Source organism: Cricetulus griseus, chromosome 4 (assembly GCF_003668045.3).
Source record: "Cricetulus griseus strain 17A/GY chromosome 4, alternate assembly CriGri-PICRH-1.0, whole genome shotgun sequence".
Classification (NCBI taxonomy): domain Eukaryota; kingdom Metazoa; phylum Chordata; class Mammalia; order Rodentia; family Cricetidae; genus Cricetulus; species Cricetulus griseus.
This window is the reverse complement of record NC_048597.1, coordinates 228,191,143-228,208,397: the sequence shown is the minus strand read 5'-3', so window position 1 is coordinate 228,208,397 and position 17,255 is coordinate 228,191,143. Positions and strand designations below refer to the sequence as shown.

Sequence of the window (17,255 nt, the reverse complement as noted above, 5' to 3'; positions counted from 1 at the left end):
TGTTTTGAGAGTAGTGGTATGAGACTGTCGGCTCATCTATATAATTTACTTTGTGTTTGTGTAAACAATGTAGCTGACCCTCAACCAATATTGTCTTCAAAGTAGAGACAATGATGCTTGAGAAATATCCACAAGATTGCTTGTATATATATATCATCACAACTCCAGGAACAAAAAACATTTCTCGGCCCTGTTCCCTGAAGACTGTAATTACTTAATATTTTAAATTATATTTTCATGTTTTCCTTTTTGCTAGGGTCACTATATATTAAGGTGCTGCACATTCTGCCGAAAGAGAGGTGGTCTCCTTTTCCTTTTAGGGTCTGAAAGACAATGCCATTTGGAAAATCACAAGTTATGAAATAAGATATTAATAAAATTGATCAGATTGCTTTTCTACTCTTTCAGTCCTTTAGTGTGAACTGCTCAGTGGACACCTTGCTCATGTAATTAATTTTTTATTTATTTCCATATTTCTGTATTTGTGTGTGTCGCACGTGCATCTTTGCAGGGTATGCACACATGAGTGCAGTGCCCACAGAGACCAGAAGAGGGTGCTAGATCCTCCTGGAGCTGGGTTACAGGCAGCTGCAAGTCATTCAACATGGCTCTTGGAACAGAATTTCGGTTCTCTGCAAGAGCAGTGTGTGCTCACAACTGCTGAGGCGTCTGTTCAACACTCCCGCATCTATCGAGTAGCCTGCTGACAACGAAATCCATGCAGTGGAGTAGAAGGGCGTCGTCTTCCCATTTACATATTTAAATTCTCACTGATGCGGGATTCTCTGCAGGGGCTTTGTCACTTCTGAAGACAGATTTTGTAACTCTGGACACTGTTGCAGTTGGCTTGAGACAGTGAAGAAAAGCCACATTGATTAAAACAAAAGATAGTAGAATTAGATTATGAAAGTATTGGAACCACGTTTGTGTACAGGGTTGCATGCTGACTTCCTTCATAATGTGGACTGTTATGCCATCTGCATCCTTTGGTGAATTTTCCCCCAATAAGTACAACAGTGAGATTTCCTGTTCTGTTTTCACTCCTGTAATCAGGCCACAGAGGAGTGACATGGTTGAGTCTTCAGGGTGTGGGCGGCGTGGGACGGCTTTCTGACTTTCTGTGTTAAGTTCTCAGTGTTTGTAGTTTCTGCCTCCCGACTTTGTGAAGACTTGCAGGCCCTGACTCTGTTTTGTTTGGGTTTAAACTAGCCGGGTTAAAGTGTTATCTCTCTTAAATCCCATGTATCTGACGTCACTGGGGCTGAGTAACTGTGTCTACCAGCTGCGGAGGCTTCTTTGCTTGGGGGATTGTGCTCTTCATATCTGCTGACTAGTTCTGCCTTCCTCATTCACACCAGTCTGTTTGAATGTGTTTTACACAGCCCTCCACCCTCAGTTCCCAGGACTGCAGACAAATCTCCAGCCAGGGCCCTTGCTTCTCGATCAGTTTAAGGGGAGTATGATGCTTGACAGGACCCAGAATGGCTGCAGACGGGGCCTCTGGATGCCCACGAGGGAATATGTAGATGAGGCTGAGGCAGGAGGGACCCACAGGTGGGCAACACATTCCTCAGGCAGCGTCCTCCCCTAGTGAAAATGGAGACAGGGACCCGAGCACCAGCTCTGCTTCCTGACTGTGGGTCACGTGACCAGGCCCACCGCCAGGGACTGCACCCTGGCCCTGGCACTGTTGGCGCAGGTGACCTCTCCCACCCAAGTCACCTTTGGCTCTCTTCTCCCGCTTTGATAGTGACTCTGCTGGTGGGCACATCGGGGCTGGTGCCCAATAGCCATTTTCTGTACGGAGCTCTGAGCCACAGCCTCTTGCCCTTTCTTCCAGGTCATCGACTACATCCTGCCACCCTTGGTCTCCTTGGTTCAAAGCCAGAACGGTGAGTGAGACTGTGGTACTGAGAATCCGGTTTTGTTTCTTGGGGATGACTGGGTGCTGCTGGGGACCTGGGGCAACCTGGTCCCCACCACCCAGCTGCCTTGGAAGCACTTAACGGCCATGATGAGCAGGCATTCTCTCCTTCCTCTGTCTGCATGGACTCACGTTCTCGGCATTCTTTTCTTCATTCCAGTGGAGTGGAGACTCTTCAGCCTGCGGTTGCTGTCTGAGACCACAACCCTGCTGGTGAGCCAGGAGCTGGAAGATGGCGATGAAGAGGCCAGCTGTGATTCCGACAGCAGCCTTCTGGCGCTCCTCAGGGATGAGCTGCTCCCCCAGTAAGCACCATGCTGTCTGCCCACATGGGGACGCTTCCGTCCAGCTGGCCCGACAATGGGGTCAGGTCTTGATGTCCCCGTGTCTTTGTACACACGCCCTTGGTCTCACACTCGAGAGGTCTAGACACAGGCTGTGACTGCCCCACTGTGGAGGACCCAGCAGAGTCTCAGCCCCACTTCACAGCCTCTGTGGGGCGTTGTTTGCTGGGTACAGTGCTCTGACCAGACTGAAGGATGTTCCTAGCTGCGGGCGGATGGAGTCTAGTGGAATCGATGAAGTGGCCCCATCTTCTTTCTGGAGACTTCTATGATTGCATAAGTCGGGTTCTTCTTTCTTTGATGGTTCCTTCTTTAGGCATCTACACATCCAATGTCTTTTGGCTTCCTCTTAGGGGAGACAAATGCCACATCTTCCCAGAAAACCATCCTGGTTTTTATTCAGTGAGCAGCCCAGATTAGATTTCAGAGGGTCATGCTAGACAGAAGAGATTGTAGTTAATGATACTTAAGCCCATATCTTTGTTAGTTAACATCAGATCTCTCAGGAGTTTGGTGCCCAAACACTGTTGGTGAAGTTTGGGAAATGAAAGTGGCTTGTGACCATGAGAGTTGACTGCAGAAGGTGAAGTGGTGTCTTGATTGGGACAGGTCTGGAACCGTCTGTCACTTGGGAAACTCATCAGGACCGTACTTAGGGAGCAAGAACTCACTGTTTACAGAAATATAATTGTCTCAGTTTAAACCTTGATGGGATTTTAACCTTAGGGTAGCATCATTTGACATTAGAGTAACATCTGGAATTGTGGCGCTCAGAACAAGACCCAACAGTCACCGGCCAATTGCAGTAGACTTTGTCCTTGCCCGGGAAGAGAGGTGGGAGGTAGGTGTTTGGGTCAGCTTCTCCTGTGCAGGGGTGAGGTTTGTAGGTACAGGGTGGAAATCCAGGGGCGAGGCCGTAGATAAATAGTGGCAATCCAGGGACTGAAGCAGTATTATAAAGGGGTGGACAATGCTCATGTCATTTCCAGAATAGGCAGAGATTTTTATAAAAATTTTAAAAAGATTTTTTTTCTGATTATGTGTGGATATGTGCATACATGAGCGTGTGTGCCTAGAGAGGCCAGGAGACTTTCTTCCTTGAGATGGTTCTGGTACAGCCTCATCATTGTCACGTAAGCACCCCCATGGAGGGGGCTGGGTTCTGCAGGGTTTTATTCTTTCAAAGATGGCACCAAGGAAAGGGGCAGGGCATGGCTGTCCTCTGTACCTCCAGTGGAAGTAAAGGATCCGATGGAGGCAGGGTGCTGGCTGTCTCCTCAGGTGGCGTGAGCGAGTGAGCATTGGGCCTGTGGGAGCTTCAGTTATGTATGAGACTTTGGGGAACATGACATGTGATATTGGTGGAGAGGCATGGGAATGACAGAAAAAAGCATTTCTGTCTTGACTTCGCAGTCAGGGTAAGTGAGCAGGCCTAGGGGAAAGTCTGTTGCTTGGCCTGACTTTGGTCACTTGCAACAGTTTTGAGCTTTGCAGTTTGTTTATATATTTATTTTTTAGCAGTGTTCAGCATGGAAGGCTCACACTGATAAGATGTGTTTGCAATGTCATTATGACAGAGTGGCGCCCGGCATCCCTCTCCCGGGAAACAGGCGCAGCCTTTCTTTCCTTTTCATCGTAAAAAAGGAACTCTCCCGTGACCTGCAAAATCATCAGGGCCATCATGACTTCATAAATCACCAGGCTCCATTCTTTAGATGCAGGGGAGGAACATATTCCTCCTCACAGGTTAGAAGGCGTTTTCTGTGAGAATTTGGGATTTAGATGGATTCCCACCCACTGATGGGATTCCCAACACACTAAGCGTTCGGTTAGCCGTTGCAGGAATACCGTCCAGCAATGACCGTGACTTGCACTTTCTAATTTCTGGTCCTGTGTCTCAGAAGACATCTGGAAGTTTCTTTGGTTCCCTCAGGGCACAAGGATAGTGCTCCCATGTGTGTAGCTCCATTGGGGAAACTTGCCCAGCAGGTGCGGAGAGAGGAGAAAGAGGAGTTGGGCAAGAGAATGTGCAGTGTTAGAGAGCAGCTAGCGGGCGTGTCTGCACTTCTCTGTGTGAGGGAACTGAAATGTGGGATTCTTTCCCTGAGACTGAGCTGAGAGCCCTCACTGTCAGCACTGGTGTCTCAGCCATGGGCACAGCCATGGGCAGGAACCAGAGGTGGGGTGCCTGAGAGACACCAGCATGGACGCCTTCTGCTCTCTGGTTTCTCTCTTGCTGGCTGCACAGCTCAGTGCCGACTTTCCTGAGTCACAAGGAGTGGGTGTCGCCACCAAAGGTCCCCCGGCCTAACCTGTGCAAGTCGTGTGCTCACAACTATGTGTGCTATCCCCGATGTTGGCGTGCCACAGCCTGTCATTGTCTGACGTTTAGGTCACATGAGGGGGAAGGCCGTCATCTCTGGTGTTTTGTTCCTCAGGTATGAGCACATCCTCATGGAGCCTGACCCTGTTCCGGCCTGTGCCCTGAAGCTGCTTGTTGCTATGACGGAACACAACCCGACTTTTGCCAGGTACCGGGAGGACAGCACTGCAGCTGCCAAAGCCGGGGTGGGTGGTGGGTGGGGAGGGTGTCACTGTCCAGATCCCCTGCTACTCGCTGTCGTCATTGATACTGTCTTGGCCCGAATTCTCATGTTTTAACTCCTTACTTGAGTTTGTGCCCTGTGGAATGAGTGATGCTTCATAGTGATGACACAAGGACTGGGGAGATGGCTCAGAGGACTGAGTTAGAGTGGGAAAACATCCGTAAAACTCAGATGTAATGCTAAGTCTTTACTCCAAGTGTCCGAGCCCTGCTGCCACGTGGGCGTTTTCCACCAAGCCCTGAGTTCCGCCTGCCGTGTTAGGTCCCCAAATAACACACAGAGACTTACATTATTTTACAAATGCTGCTGGCCAATTGACTAGGATTCTCATCTGTTAGCTCAGTCTTAATTATCATAAATCTATATATTTTATAAGACTTATCGAGGATGCCTTCTGCTGGCGCCCTCTTCTTGGGATCACATGGCAGCTCCATTGAGAAGGGAGCAGGAGGAAGAGGAAGAGCAAGAGAGCAACTTCCTGCTTGTCCTGGCTTAAATTCCGAATCTGCCTGCTGTGTCTCCGCCTGCCTGGATCACCAGACTTCTCTTTCCTACATTTCCCAGAATCCTCCTCAACCCCTAGTCCCACCTGTCTTGCTCCCCTATTGGCCAACAGTGCTTTATTCAACGTCCAATAAGATAAACACACACAGAAGGACCTCCCCCATCACTCAGTTCACAGATGAGTGTCTGTAGTCCCAGCACTCCCAGAGCCAGGAAAATCCTGGAAGCCAGCAGGCCACCTAGGCCAGTGTACACAGGGAAAAACAGCCAAGAGACACTGCTTCAAAGCAAGGCAACAGAGGTTGGGACAAGCTGAGGTTGTGTTCTGAGGGACACGTGTGACGTGGTACATGTGTTAACTGTGTGGTAGGAGCACACTGGCTCACACACACACACACACACACACACACACACACACACACACACACATCTTTTACGTACGCACACAACCCAAATGATTAAAAATCTCTCTTCAAGTAAAACACGAAACTCAGTACACAACAGCGTTTTGTTTTTGGTGTGTGTGTGTGTGTGTGTGTGTGTGTGTGTGTGTGTGTGTGTGCATGGTGGTTTTTTTTTTTTTTTTTTCTTTTTTGAGACAAGGTCTCACTCCATAGTGGAGGCTGGCCTCTAACTCATCGTGTCCCCCAGGCTGACACCAAACTGGCATGGATCCTGCCTGCAGGCATGTGCCACCATATCCAGACTACACGGTTTTAAACGTCAGGGTGCCCTTTTCTGCAGCGAACGGCCATTACATCTTGGTTGGATGTGTTGGCGTTTTTTTTGGTTCCACCGGGCTTAGCCAATGCGACTTTGAGCAGTGGAAAGCTTTGTCCTGTTAGGAGCTCCACAGACAATGCAGGCAAGCCTCACTTTCTTAGGGACTTGTGCTGCTCACTGTACCCTGGCATGACAACTCAGGGTCCACCAAGCCTACACTCCTTTCCTTGGTCCATTTTAGACCCCTTAGTCTGCGTGCTTCATCCTCTCTTCCTAAGGACTTTCATTCTGAGGTTTCTTCCAACAGCCACGGAGTCGAGTGGAGATTCAAGCCTGGTGTTGCCACCTTGAGGACTTTCAAAGTCAGCTTCATCTGTAGACATGCTCTCACCCTGGAGTCTCCTGGGAAGGGCGACCCTCAAATGAGCACTGGTCTCCACCACATGAGCTGCAGGTGTAGCTGTCGGGCATTTCCTGATTGCTAATTGATGGAGAAGGTCTCAGCCCACTGTGAGCAGTGCTGTTCCCAGCAGGCGGCCTGTGCTGTGTAAGAAAGTTAGCTAAGCAAGCCAGTGTGCGACATTCCACTGTGGTTTCTGCTCCAAGCTCCTGCCTGAGTTCCTGCCCTGGCTCCCCTCCCTGATGGAGTGTAACCTGTAGGATGAAACACAGCCTTGCCTCCTCCACTTGCTTTGCCATGGTGTTTATCCACAACGGGAGGAGGGAGGGCACGATTGTGCTGCTGTCGTCTTTTCAGGTCGTTGGCCTTGGCCCATCTTGTTTGCTGTTTTCTGTGCTGGGATCGAGGCTTGCCAGACAAGTGCCAGGGAAGCGCTCTGTGGCTGAGCTGCACACTGCCCTTATTCCCTTATTTCCCCACCGCAGGCTGACCTGAGACTCTCGACTCCCTGTGCGCTCTCCTTCTTTCCTAACGATTGCACACTCTTGCAATTGTGTGGCATTTCCTCTGTCAGGATGAGCCTCTGAGCCCTCGAGAAGTAGGGACACAATGAGCCTCCACAGAGCCGTCTCATTTTGAAAATGATTACATCGAGGCCTAGAAATGAACTCACTGTACTTTTTTTCCCCTAAGCACTTTAAGAACAGGAGTCAGTGGACTGATTTTTAGACGTGTTTTGTTTTGATCTGGACAAGTAAATATTAGAATACATTATCTCTGTCTTCTACTACTGTTAGAAGTAAAGCCAGTGGGTTCACCCCCCCCCACCGTGTGTCTGACTCCGCCCTCCCAGTGCAGGGGTTGGAATTTTGGCATGTGACCACCCGGACAGCTCATATACGTATCCTCTGGGAGATGTGTGTGTTCTGAAGTGTTGGAGCTTTGTGTTGTGGTGGTCGATCTTTAAAAATTTAGACTATCTTTTCTTGTTATCTTGAAAATTGATTTTTAAAAAAAATATCTGGTGCTCTTTGCATCCAGTGTGTATTTGTGCTGGTGGTGATGCCTTGGCTAAATTAAACTAATATGTGAAAATTGGATTTCATTTTATTCAGCATTCACCCAACTACTCATAATATTGAATTTTCTCAGTTTTTCATTCTCTGTGTCAAATTAAAATAAAAGAGCTACATTGTAGGCTAGGTATGGTGGTCATCATTAACCCCAGCATTCTGGAGGCAGAAGCCGGTGGATCTTTGTGAGTTCCAGGGCAGCCTAGTCTATATAGTGAATTCCAAAAGAAGAAAAAAAGTTGAGCACTGCACAACCGAAAGCAAGTTAGGGAGGAAGGGTTTATTTACACTTCCACATCACTGTTTATTACTAGAGGAAGTCAGGGCAGGGACTCAAGCAGGGCGGGAACCTGGAGCAGGAGCGGATGCAGAGGCCCTGGAGGGAGCTGCTTGCTGGCTTGCTCTCCACGGCTTGCTCAGCTGCTTTCTTACAGAACCCAGGATCACCTGCCCAGGGATGACACCGCCACCCACCATGAGCTGGGCCCTCCCCTGCCAATCACTAATTAAGAAAATGCCCTACAGCTGCATCTTATGGAGGCATTTTTTCAGTTGAGGCTCCTTCCTCTTTGACTCTAGCTTGTGTCAAGTTGACACAAACCAGCCAGTCAGCGCAATAGTTATGGGCTGGAGAGATGGCTCGGTGGTTAAAAACACTGGCTGCCTCTCTAGAGGAGCTGGGTTCAGGTCCCAGCACCCACATAACAGCAGCTCATAACCGTCTGTAATTTCAGTTCCGGGGGAATGGTGCCATCTTCTGGCCTCTGTGGGAACTGCATGCACACGATACACAGGCACACAGGCAGGCAAAACACTCATGTAAATAAACAAAGTCACATCCCCTTCAGTCTTTGTCTAAGAATGTTCCTTAGGCAAAAATTAAAGTTCACAGGTTTCTCCCGAGGCAAGTGATTTTTAAAATGGGAAGATTTTATATAACTCGCCGGACTATATATAAGTACAAAATTAAATTATGACACAGCCATGATATACGACAGTATACAATAGCCTTAAAGGGGCAAGGCACATTTAAAATACTAATACACAAAAATAGCTGAATCATTTTATTAAATGAAGTAAGTAATCTACTTCACTCATTCATTGATTTGCTGACTATTCATTCATTCATTCTTCTTGAGAGATGTTCTCACTATGTAGCCCAGCCTGGCTTTAGATTTGTGGCACTCCTCCTGCCTCAATCTCTGAGACTGCAGGCATGTGCTATGTGCCTAGAACCTCCCCTTCCCCCAAACCACCACCAGATGCTGGGATCAAAGCATGCCAGGGAAGTGCTCAGACCTGTACAGAGTGATCAACACGATGTCTTCCTGTCTCCCCCTTGCCGAGAACCCGTGTGCAGTTTACAAATGTGCATCCAGCCACTCTGAGGGAAGCTTGCAGCTAGACTTCGTGTTTTGTTTTTATTTCCAGAACTTAGTTAAAAATACACTTTGAGTAGAGTGTTTTGCAGATTTTTTTTTTTTGACTCTCATGTAGTCTAGGTTGTCCTTGAACTTGCTATGCATCGATGGCTAACCTTGAACTTGTGATATTCCTGTGTGCACCTCTGGACAGAATGAACAGCACTGCAGTTCTGGATCTCCCATCTGCATCTAACAGACCCCATTCTGGAGAGAGTGTTTATATTGTAGACTTGGAGATGTGGTTAACATGGGCTGATTGTCTCTCGTGGGCAGATAGCTACAGAAGGCACCGTTTCATCAAAGGGTCTGAGCTGCCGGTTCCCTGGTGTGTCTCTAGTCGGACTCCTTAGCCCCTGCTGTTCCCAGCCGACAAGCTGTCGGGTGAACACGAGGGGCGTGCTTTTACGTAGCTGTCACTCTTGTATGAAAAGTGAGTGGCGTTGCTTGCCAGCATAATTGCAGAATGGTGGTTGGTCATGTCTTGATCTGTTGTCTCCACGTTCACTTTCTTCGTGTCCGAATGGCATGTTAACCAATCTTCTGTTTCTGTTTGGGCCTCGTGCTGAGGGCTGTCAGCCCTAATTCTGGCAATCGTCTGCAGTCTCATTCTGTTCCGAGTGACTTGGTGGCCATGGGTTTGTGTAGATGCGTGTCACGAAAAGCAGTCTTTAAATGTTCTGTGAAGATGTGATTCTTGTGAAATAATAACCAGGAGCCATTTGTAATCAACACACTGATCGGACCATAACTCTCAGTTCTCATGGGAGCATCTATCTTGTCCGCACTGAGAACCAAAATACCCCGTGTCACATGAAGCATTATCTTAAACATTTTTAAACTATATTTTCATTTCCATATGTACACGTGTGTGGCACACATGGGTATGAGAGGACAACTTGAGGGAGGTTGGCTCTCCTTCCACTGTGTGGGTCCCAGGGATTGAACTCAGGTCCTCAGGCTTGGCTGCAAATACCATTGCCTGCTAAACTATCTTGATCCTCCTAACATCGTTTTTTTTTTGTTGTTGTTGTTTTTTTGTTTTTTGGTTTTTTTTTCTTAAATTTTATGGAATTTTTAGTGGGTAAAGCAACCCTAAAAGCTTAGCATAAGTACCATTGAGGATTTACTTTCCCCACTTGAAAACAGAAATGAAAATGTGATTGTGGTAGTTTGAATGAGAGTGTGTGTCCCCCCCCCCCCCAAGGCTTGTATGTTTAAATGCTCCATCTACAGTTAGTGGAACTGTTTGGGAAGGACTAGGAGGTGTGTCCCTGGGGGCTCTGAGATTTCAAAAGGTTGTAAAGCTCTCAGCTACTGCTGCAGCACCAGGTCTGTTTGCTTCTCATCATGATGATATGGACTCACACCTAAAGTTGTGTGCAGGCCCCCAATTAAATGTTTTCTTTTTCAAGAGTTTTCTTGGCCATGGTGTCTCTTCACAGCAACAGAACAGTGACTAGAAAATGATCAAATCCATGTTCTAATTTGCTGTGGATTGAGTGTTCTCAAAGCTGGATGGACGGGGACTGCCCAGTGCAGCCTGTGGGAGGAGCGACCTCAGGGCGATGGGTCTTAGAGACTTATCGTTGTGGGATGAGTTATTGTGGGACAGTGGCCCCCTTTTCTGTCATCTGTGTAAGCCCTTGTCCATTCCGATTTCTGCCATATTCTAGGGCCTAGAACCTTGGCCCTCACCAGCCATGGCCTCCCACTCTGGGCTTCCTAGTCTCTCACACTGTAAGCCTAAGTAACTCTGTCCTTTAGTAATCACCCGGTCATGTCATGGGTGTTCTGTTATAGCAACATAAAGTGGACTAAGACATGAGCGATGGGGATTTTATTTTATTTTATTAGCACTGTTGCCCTGGTAAATCTCACGTACAATTGAGTTCATAACAAAGGTAAACTGTTTCCACAGTAGCTCTTTCTGACTGTCGGAATGAGGGATGAGCAGACTCCCCAGGGTCCTGTCCTTTCGCTGCTTAAATTTATGTCGGGTTGCAGTAAACCATCCCTCTGAGAGAGCAATGCTCCTGTAGCCTGTTTGCCTTGCCAGCCCATTAGCTCTCAGTCACCATCTCGGCAGAGAAGGTGCATTTTAATCCAAGTGTTTTGCAGCAGAATTGACCTTTTTCCAGAATCATGGTGAGGTCATTTATGTTCTGTATCTAAGAAGAAACATCATCTCAGTTTGTTCAAAATGTAACGGCTCTTTGTTTTATGACAAGATTCATAAAGATGCTTTTTAGAGAAATGAGACTCTAGGATCCCGTGAATGTAGCCCCAGGAATCAGCGTCTGTGCCCTTCAGGAAAACACTCAACCCTGCGCCCTGCCGCTCTCAGTGCTGTGTGGCTGTGGCCCTGGGTGGGGTGGGGTTGGGGGCTGAGGCAGGAGGGTAGCAGATTCACAGGAAGCCCCTGCTGACCTCCGTCTGTGGCTGGTTCAGTCTTTGACTCACTGTTTGGCATCTGACAGCAGCTTCTAGTGACAGGAAAGGGTGGCAGTGTCGGGGTAGAGTTCCCAAGAGGCCTTAGTGCCTCTGAGATGAGGGCTCCCTATGTAGCCCAGGCTGGCCTTGGGTGATAGATTGTTTATTCTGGAGCCAGAACCTAGAGTTAGATAATCCCGAAGGCCAAGTTCCAACATGGTAACCGTATCAATAAGTTTTCAGTGACAGAGCAAGGAGGGTCACCTTTCAAATACATGTGTGGAGACGTCAGGCAGCCATGTGACAGGGACGCGGGGCATGTCAGCTCCAGGCATTAGTAGCCTTTGGTGGTGGAGCTCGGCGTTTGTTTGTAAGGATTTACCTCATGGTTGTGCAGGATGTCAGGTCAGACTGTGTCTTAATAGGATTGGGCCTTGTGCTGTTTGGTGTGTTATGGTGACAGATGGCCCACAGGCTGCCTTGTGACCATGATTAGGTCACGGGCTGTCCTTCTAATGTTTCCTAATAACTGCCAGCCTGCGTGTGCTACACACACTTAATTTTGTCTTCAGTCTTAAGTAGCAAAGATTTTGAAATTATTTACAGTAATAAGAGATGCACAAATATATTTTAGTTTTGTTAATTTTGTCACATCTGAGGTCAGCCCTCTTCATAGAGAAAGGTACCTTGTAGGCTCACGAAGCTTTTTTCTTTTTTCACATCCACTCCCAAAGCCAGGAATAGACCCAGGTTAGAAGCAAAACAAACCTCACCTAAGTTTCCGTTAAGATGTATCATGCCAGACATGGGCGGGAAAAGGGATGGAGCCAGAGAACCATCTTGTAGGTATTGCCATCTGACCTCATGCAGACGTGGCACCTGTATGTGTGCATGTACATGCACACACACACACACACACACACACCACACACACACACACACACACACACACACACACACACGTGATAGTGATAGAGGAGATGTAATCCGTGGTGGAGAGAGAGAACAGATAAAGGGATGAGTATCTCTGTCCTGACCTGCAGGACGTCAACCTGGGACAAGAGAGTCAGGGCTAGGGAATGGGGACAAGAGACGCAGAAGGAACAACCACAAGACAGGATTCTGATCAAGTGGCAAACTTTATTTTCCTCAGGCTAGCTTATATAGTCGGCAGAGAAGGATATGGGGAGGGGTAGAATGGGTTGTTTGTGCGCCAGGTGTTAGTGTAGGCAGGATATTAGGAAGCCACAAAGAGGATGTTTGGCAGGGTAAAGAGTTCATGAGTAATAGGTCCAGGGAGGGTTGCCTAGGTGACTGAGCCTGTGGGTGGAGGACTGGGTCAAGCTGTTTCTTTTCTTGAGCTGAGGTTCTAAGGAGCTGCTATGTGAAGGTTAACTATGTGGCCGGCCAAGCATGGCCTAGGATCTCATGCCAAGCCCTGAGATTTGGCCCCCAACATGTCCTCACATTTGCCTTCAGCGTTCCAGCATGAGATTTAGATTTTGGTGAGAAAGAGTAAGAGCAGAGACAAGAAGTGCCTGAGTAGGTAGATGACAGGTTCTCCCCTCTGAGCTCTGGTCCTGTGGCCCACGGAAGCTGTGAGTGCCATTTAGAATCGACCTATGCTATACTCGCTGCAGATTCCCTGCCCTGGGAACCGGCCTGGCCAGCAGTGTGGCTTCACCATGGATGGGAAACTCTCTCACTGTTCTTTCAGCAGAGACAGGAGTTCAAGGTCACGTGAACACTGAGCAGTTACTCTGGGCCAGAAGTGGATGATGCATTTGGTGTGTGGTTTACAAGGAAACCACCTAAGCATTCATTGTAGACAAGGGCTGCAGCTATAGCTTAGTGGGCTATAGCTAGCTGTGGGCTCAGTTGTCAACGCTTTAAAAAGAGTTCGTTGTAGACAATCGCTGACAGTGAACTCCAGGTATGAAATCATCCAGTGCAGTGAAAGCATCTTTGATTGGAATCTGAAGGTGACTGGATGTGCAGGGTGTGGGATTCTCCATGACCATGCTGGTCTGTCCCCACTGTCTCTGGGATTCTCTGTGACTGTGCTGGTCTGTCCCCACTGTCTCTGGGATTCTCTGTGACTGTGCTGGTCTGTCCCCACTGTCTCTGGGATTCTCTGTGACCCTGCTGGTCTGTCCCCACTGTCTCTGGGATTCTCTGTGACCCTGCTGGTCTGTCCCCACTGTCTCTGGGATTCTCATGACTGTGCTGGTCTGTCCCCAGTCTCTGGGATTCTCTGTGACCCTGCTGGTCCATCCCCACTATCTCTGGGATTCTCTGTGACTGTGCTGGTCTGTCCCCACTGTCTCTGGGATTCTCTGTGACCCTGCTGGTCTGTCCCCACTGTCTCTGGGATTCTCTGTGACCCTGCTGGTCTGTCCCCACTGTCTCTGGGATTCTCTGTGACCCTGCTGGTCTGTCCCCACTGTCTCTGGGATTCTCTGTGACCCTGCTGGTCTATCCTCAGTCTCTGGGATTCTCTGTGACCCTGCTGGTCTGTCCCCACTGTCTCTGGGATTCTCTGTGACCCTGCTGGTCTGTCCCCACTGTCTCTGGGATTCTCTGTGACCCTGCTGGTCTGTCCCCACTGTCTCTGGGATTCTCATGACTGTGCTGGTCTGTCCCCAGTCTCTGGGATTCTCTGTGACCCTGCTGGTCCGTCCCCACTATCTCTGGGATTCTCTGTGACCCTGCTGGTCTGTCCCCACAGTCTCTGGGATTCTCTGTGACTGTGCTGGTCCACCCCCACTGTCTCTGGGATTCTCATGACTGTGCTGGTCTATCCTCAGTCTCCTGGGATTCTCTGTGACTGTGCTGGTCTGTCCCCACTGTCTCTGGGATTCTCTGTGACCCTGTTGGTCTGTCCCCACTGTCTCTGGGATTCTCTGTGACTGTGCTGGTCTGTCCCCACTGTCTCTGGGATTCTCTGTGACCCTGCTGGTCTGTCCCCACTGTCTCTGGGATTCTCTGTGACTGTGCTGGTCTGTCCCCACTGTCTCTGGGATTCTCTGTGACCCTGCTGGTCTGTCCCCACTGTCTCTGGGATTCTCTGTGACCCTGCTGGTCTATCCCCACTGTCTCTGGGATTCTCTGTGACTGTGCTGGTCTGTCCCCACTGTCTCTGGGATTCTCTGTGACTGTGCTGGTCTGTCCCCACTGTCTCTGGGATTCTCATGACTGTGCTGGTCTGTCTCCAGTCTCTGGGATTCTCTGTGACTGTGCTGGTCTGTCCCCACTGTCTCTGGGATTCTCTGTGACTGTGCTGGTCTGTCCCCACTGTCTCTGGGATTCTCATGACTGTGCTGGTCTGTCTCCAGTCTCTGGGATTCTCTGTGACTGTGCTGGTCTGTCCCTTCTGTCTCTGGAATTCTCTGTGACTGTGCTGGTCTACCCCCACTGTCTCTGGCATTCTCATGACTGTGCTGGTCTGTCCCCAGTCTCTGGGATTCTCTGTGACCCTGCTGGTCCGTCCCCACTATCTCTGGGATTCTCTGTGACCCTGCTGGTCTGTCCCCACAGTCTCTGGGATTCTCTGTGACCCTGCTGGTCTATCCCCCACTGTCTCTGGGATTCTCATGACTGTGCTGGTCTATCCTCAGTCTCCTGGGATTCTCTGTGACTGTGCTGGTCTGTCCCCACTGTCTCTGGGATTCTCTGTGACCCTGTTGGTCTGTCCCCACTGTCTCTGGGATTCTCTGTGACTGTGCTGGTCTGTCCCCACTGTCTCTGGGATTCTCATGACTGTGCTGGTCTGTCCCCAGTCTCTGGGATTCTCTGTGACCCTGCTGGTCCGTCCCCACTATCTCTGGGATTCTCTGTGACCCTGCTGGTCTGTCCCCACAGTCTCTGGGATTCTCTGTGACTGTGCTGGTCCACCCCCACTGTCTCTGGGATTCTCATGACTGTGCTGGTCTATCCTCAGTCTCCTGGGATTCTCTGTGACTGTGCTGGTCTGTCCCCACTGTCTCTGGGATTCTCTGTGACCCTGTTGGTCTGTCCCCACTGTCTCTGGGATTCTCTGTGACTGTGCTGGTCTGTCCCCACTGTCTCTGGGATTCTCTGTGACTGTGCTGGTCTGTCCCCACTGTCTCTGGGATTCTCTGTGACCCTGCTGGTCTGTCCCCACTGTCTCTGGGATTCTCTGTGACCCTGCTGGTCTGTCCCCACTGTCTCTGGGATTCTCTGTGACCCTGCTGGTCTGTCCCCACTGTCTCTGGGATTCTCTGTGACCCTGCTGGTCTATCCTCAGTCTCTGGGATTCTCTGTGACCCTGCTGGTCTGTCCCCACTGTCTCTGGGATTCTCTGTGACCCTGCTGGTCTGTCCCCACTGTCTCTGGGATTCTCTGTGACCCTGCTGGTCTGTCCCCACTGTCTCTGGGATTCTCATGACTGTGCTGGTCTGTCCCCAGTCTCTGGGATTCTCTGTGACCCTGCTGGTCCGTCCCCACTATCTCTGGGATTCTCTGTGACCCTGCTGGTCTGTCCCCACAGTCTCTGGGATTCTCTGTGACTGTGCTGGTCCACCCCCACTGTCTCTGGGATTCTCATGACTGTGCTGGTCTATCCTCAGTCTCCTGGGATTCTCTGTGACTGTGCTGGTCTGTCCCCACTGTCTCTGGGATTCTCTGTGACCCTGTTGGTCTGTCCCCACTGTCTCTGGGATTCTCTGTGACTGTGCTGGTCTGTCCCCACTGTCTCTGGGATTCTCTGTGACCCTGCTGGTCTGTCCCCACTGTCTCTGGGATTCTCTGTGACTGTGCTGGTCTGTCCCCACTGTCTCTGGGATTCTCTGTGACCCTGCTGGTCTGTCCCCACTGTCTCTGGGATTCTCTGTGACCCTGCTGGTCTATCCCCACTGTCTCTGGGATTCTCTGTGACTGTGCTGGTCTGTCCCCACTGTCTCTGGGATTCTCTGTGACTGTGCTGGTCTGTCCCCACTGTCTCTGGGATTCTCATGACTGTGCTGGTCTGTCTCCAGTCTCTGGGATTCTCTGTGACTGTGCTGGTCTGTCCCCACTGTCTCTGGGATTCTCTGTGACTGTGCTGGTCTGTCCCCACTGTCTCTGGGATTCTCATGACTGTGCTGGTCTGTCTCCAGTCTCTGGGATTCTCTGTGACTGTGCTGGTCTGTCCCTTCTGTCTCTGGAATTCTCTGTGACTGTGCTGGTCTACCCCCACTGTCTCTGGCATTCTCATGACTGTGCTGGGCTGTCCCCAGTCTCTGGGATTCTCTGTGACTGTGCTGGTCTGTCCCCACTGTCTCTGGAATTCTCTGTGACTGTTCTGGTCTGTCCCCAGTCTCTGGGATTCTCTGTGACTGTGCTGGTCTGTCCCCAGTCTCTGGGATTCTCTGTGACTGTGCTGGTCTGTCCCCATGGTCTCTGGGATTCTCATGACTGTGCTGGTCTGTCCCCAGTCTCTGGGATTCTCTGTGACCCTGCTGGTCTGTCCCTATGGTTTCTGGGATTCTCATGACTGTGCTGGTCTGTCCCCAGTCTCTGGGATTCTCTGTGACCCCGCTGGTCCGTCCCCACTATCTCTGGTATTCTCTGTGACCCTGCTGGTCTGTCCCCACAGTCACTGGGATTCTCTGTGACTGTGCTGGTCCACCCCCACTGTCTCTGGGATTCTCTGTGACTGTGCTGGTCTGTCCCTTCTGTCTCTGGGATTCTCTGTGACCCTGCTGGTCTGTCCCCACAGTCTCTGGGATTCTCTGTGACTGTGCTGGTCTGTCCCCACTGTCTCCGGGATTCTCTGTGACCCTGCTGGTCTGCCCCCACTGTTGCCTTTTCTCCTGCTAATAAGCTT

The 17,255-nt window shown here is 49.9% G+C and overlaps 1 protein-coding gene across 8 annotated transcripts in view; it reads left to right on the top strand.

Annotated features, from left to right (window-relative positions):
- The window catches only part of Ulk4 (unc-51 like kinase 4), a 271,374-nt gene that overhangs the window by 84,887 nt on the left and 169,232 nt on the right, over positions 1-17,255 (top strand). For 7 of the 8 annotated variants that reach the window (XM_027415417.2, XM_027415412.2, XM_027415413.2 and 4 more), the window contains 3 exons: positions 1,841-1,892; positions 2,085-2,229; positions 4,707-4,799. In XM_027415417.2, the coding sequence (XP_027271218.1) occupies positions 1,841-1,892; positions 2,085-2,229; positions 4,707-4,799 (290 nt within the window). Of the gene's footprint in view, positions 1-1,840; positions 1,893-2,084; positions 2,230-4,706; positions 4,800-6,408; positions 7,607-17,255 lie in introns of those variants that run through there. The other variant, XM_027415418.2, reaches the window with a different exon arrangement.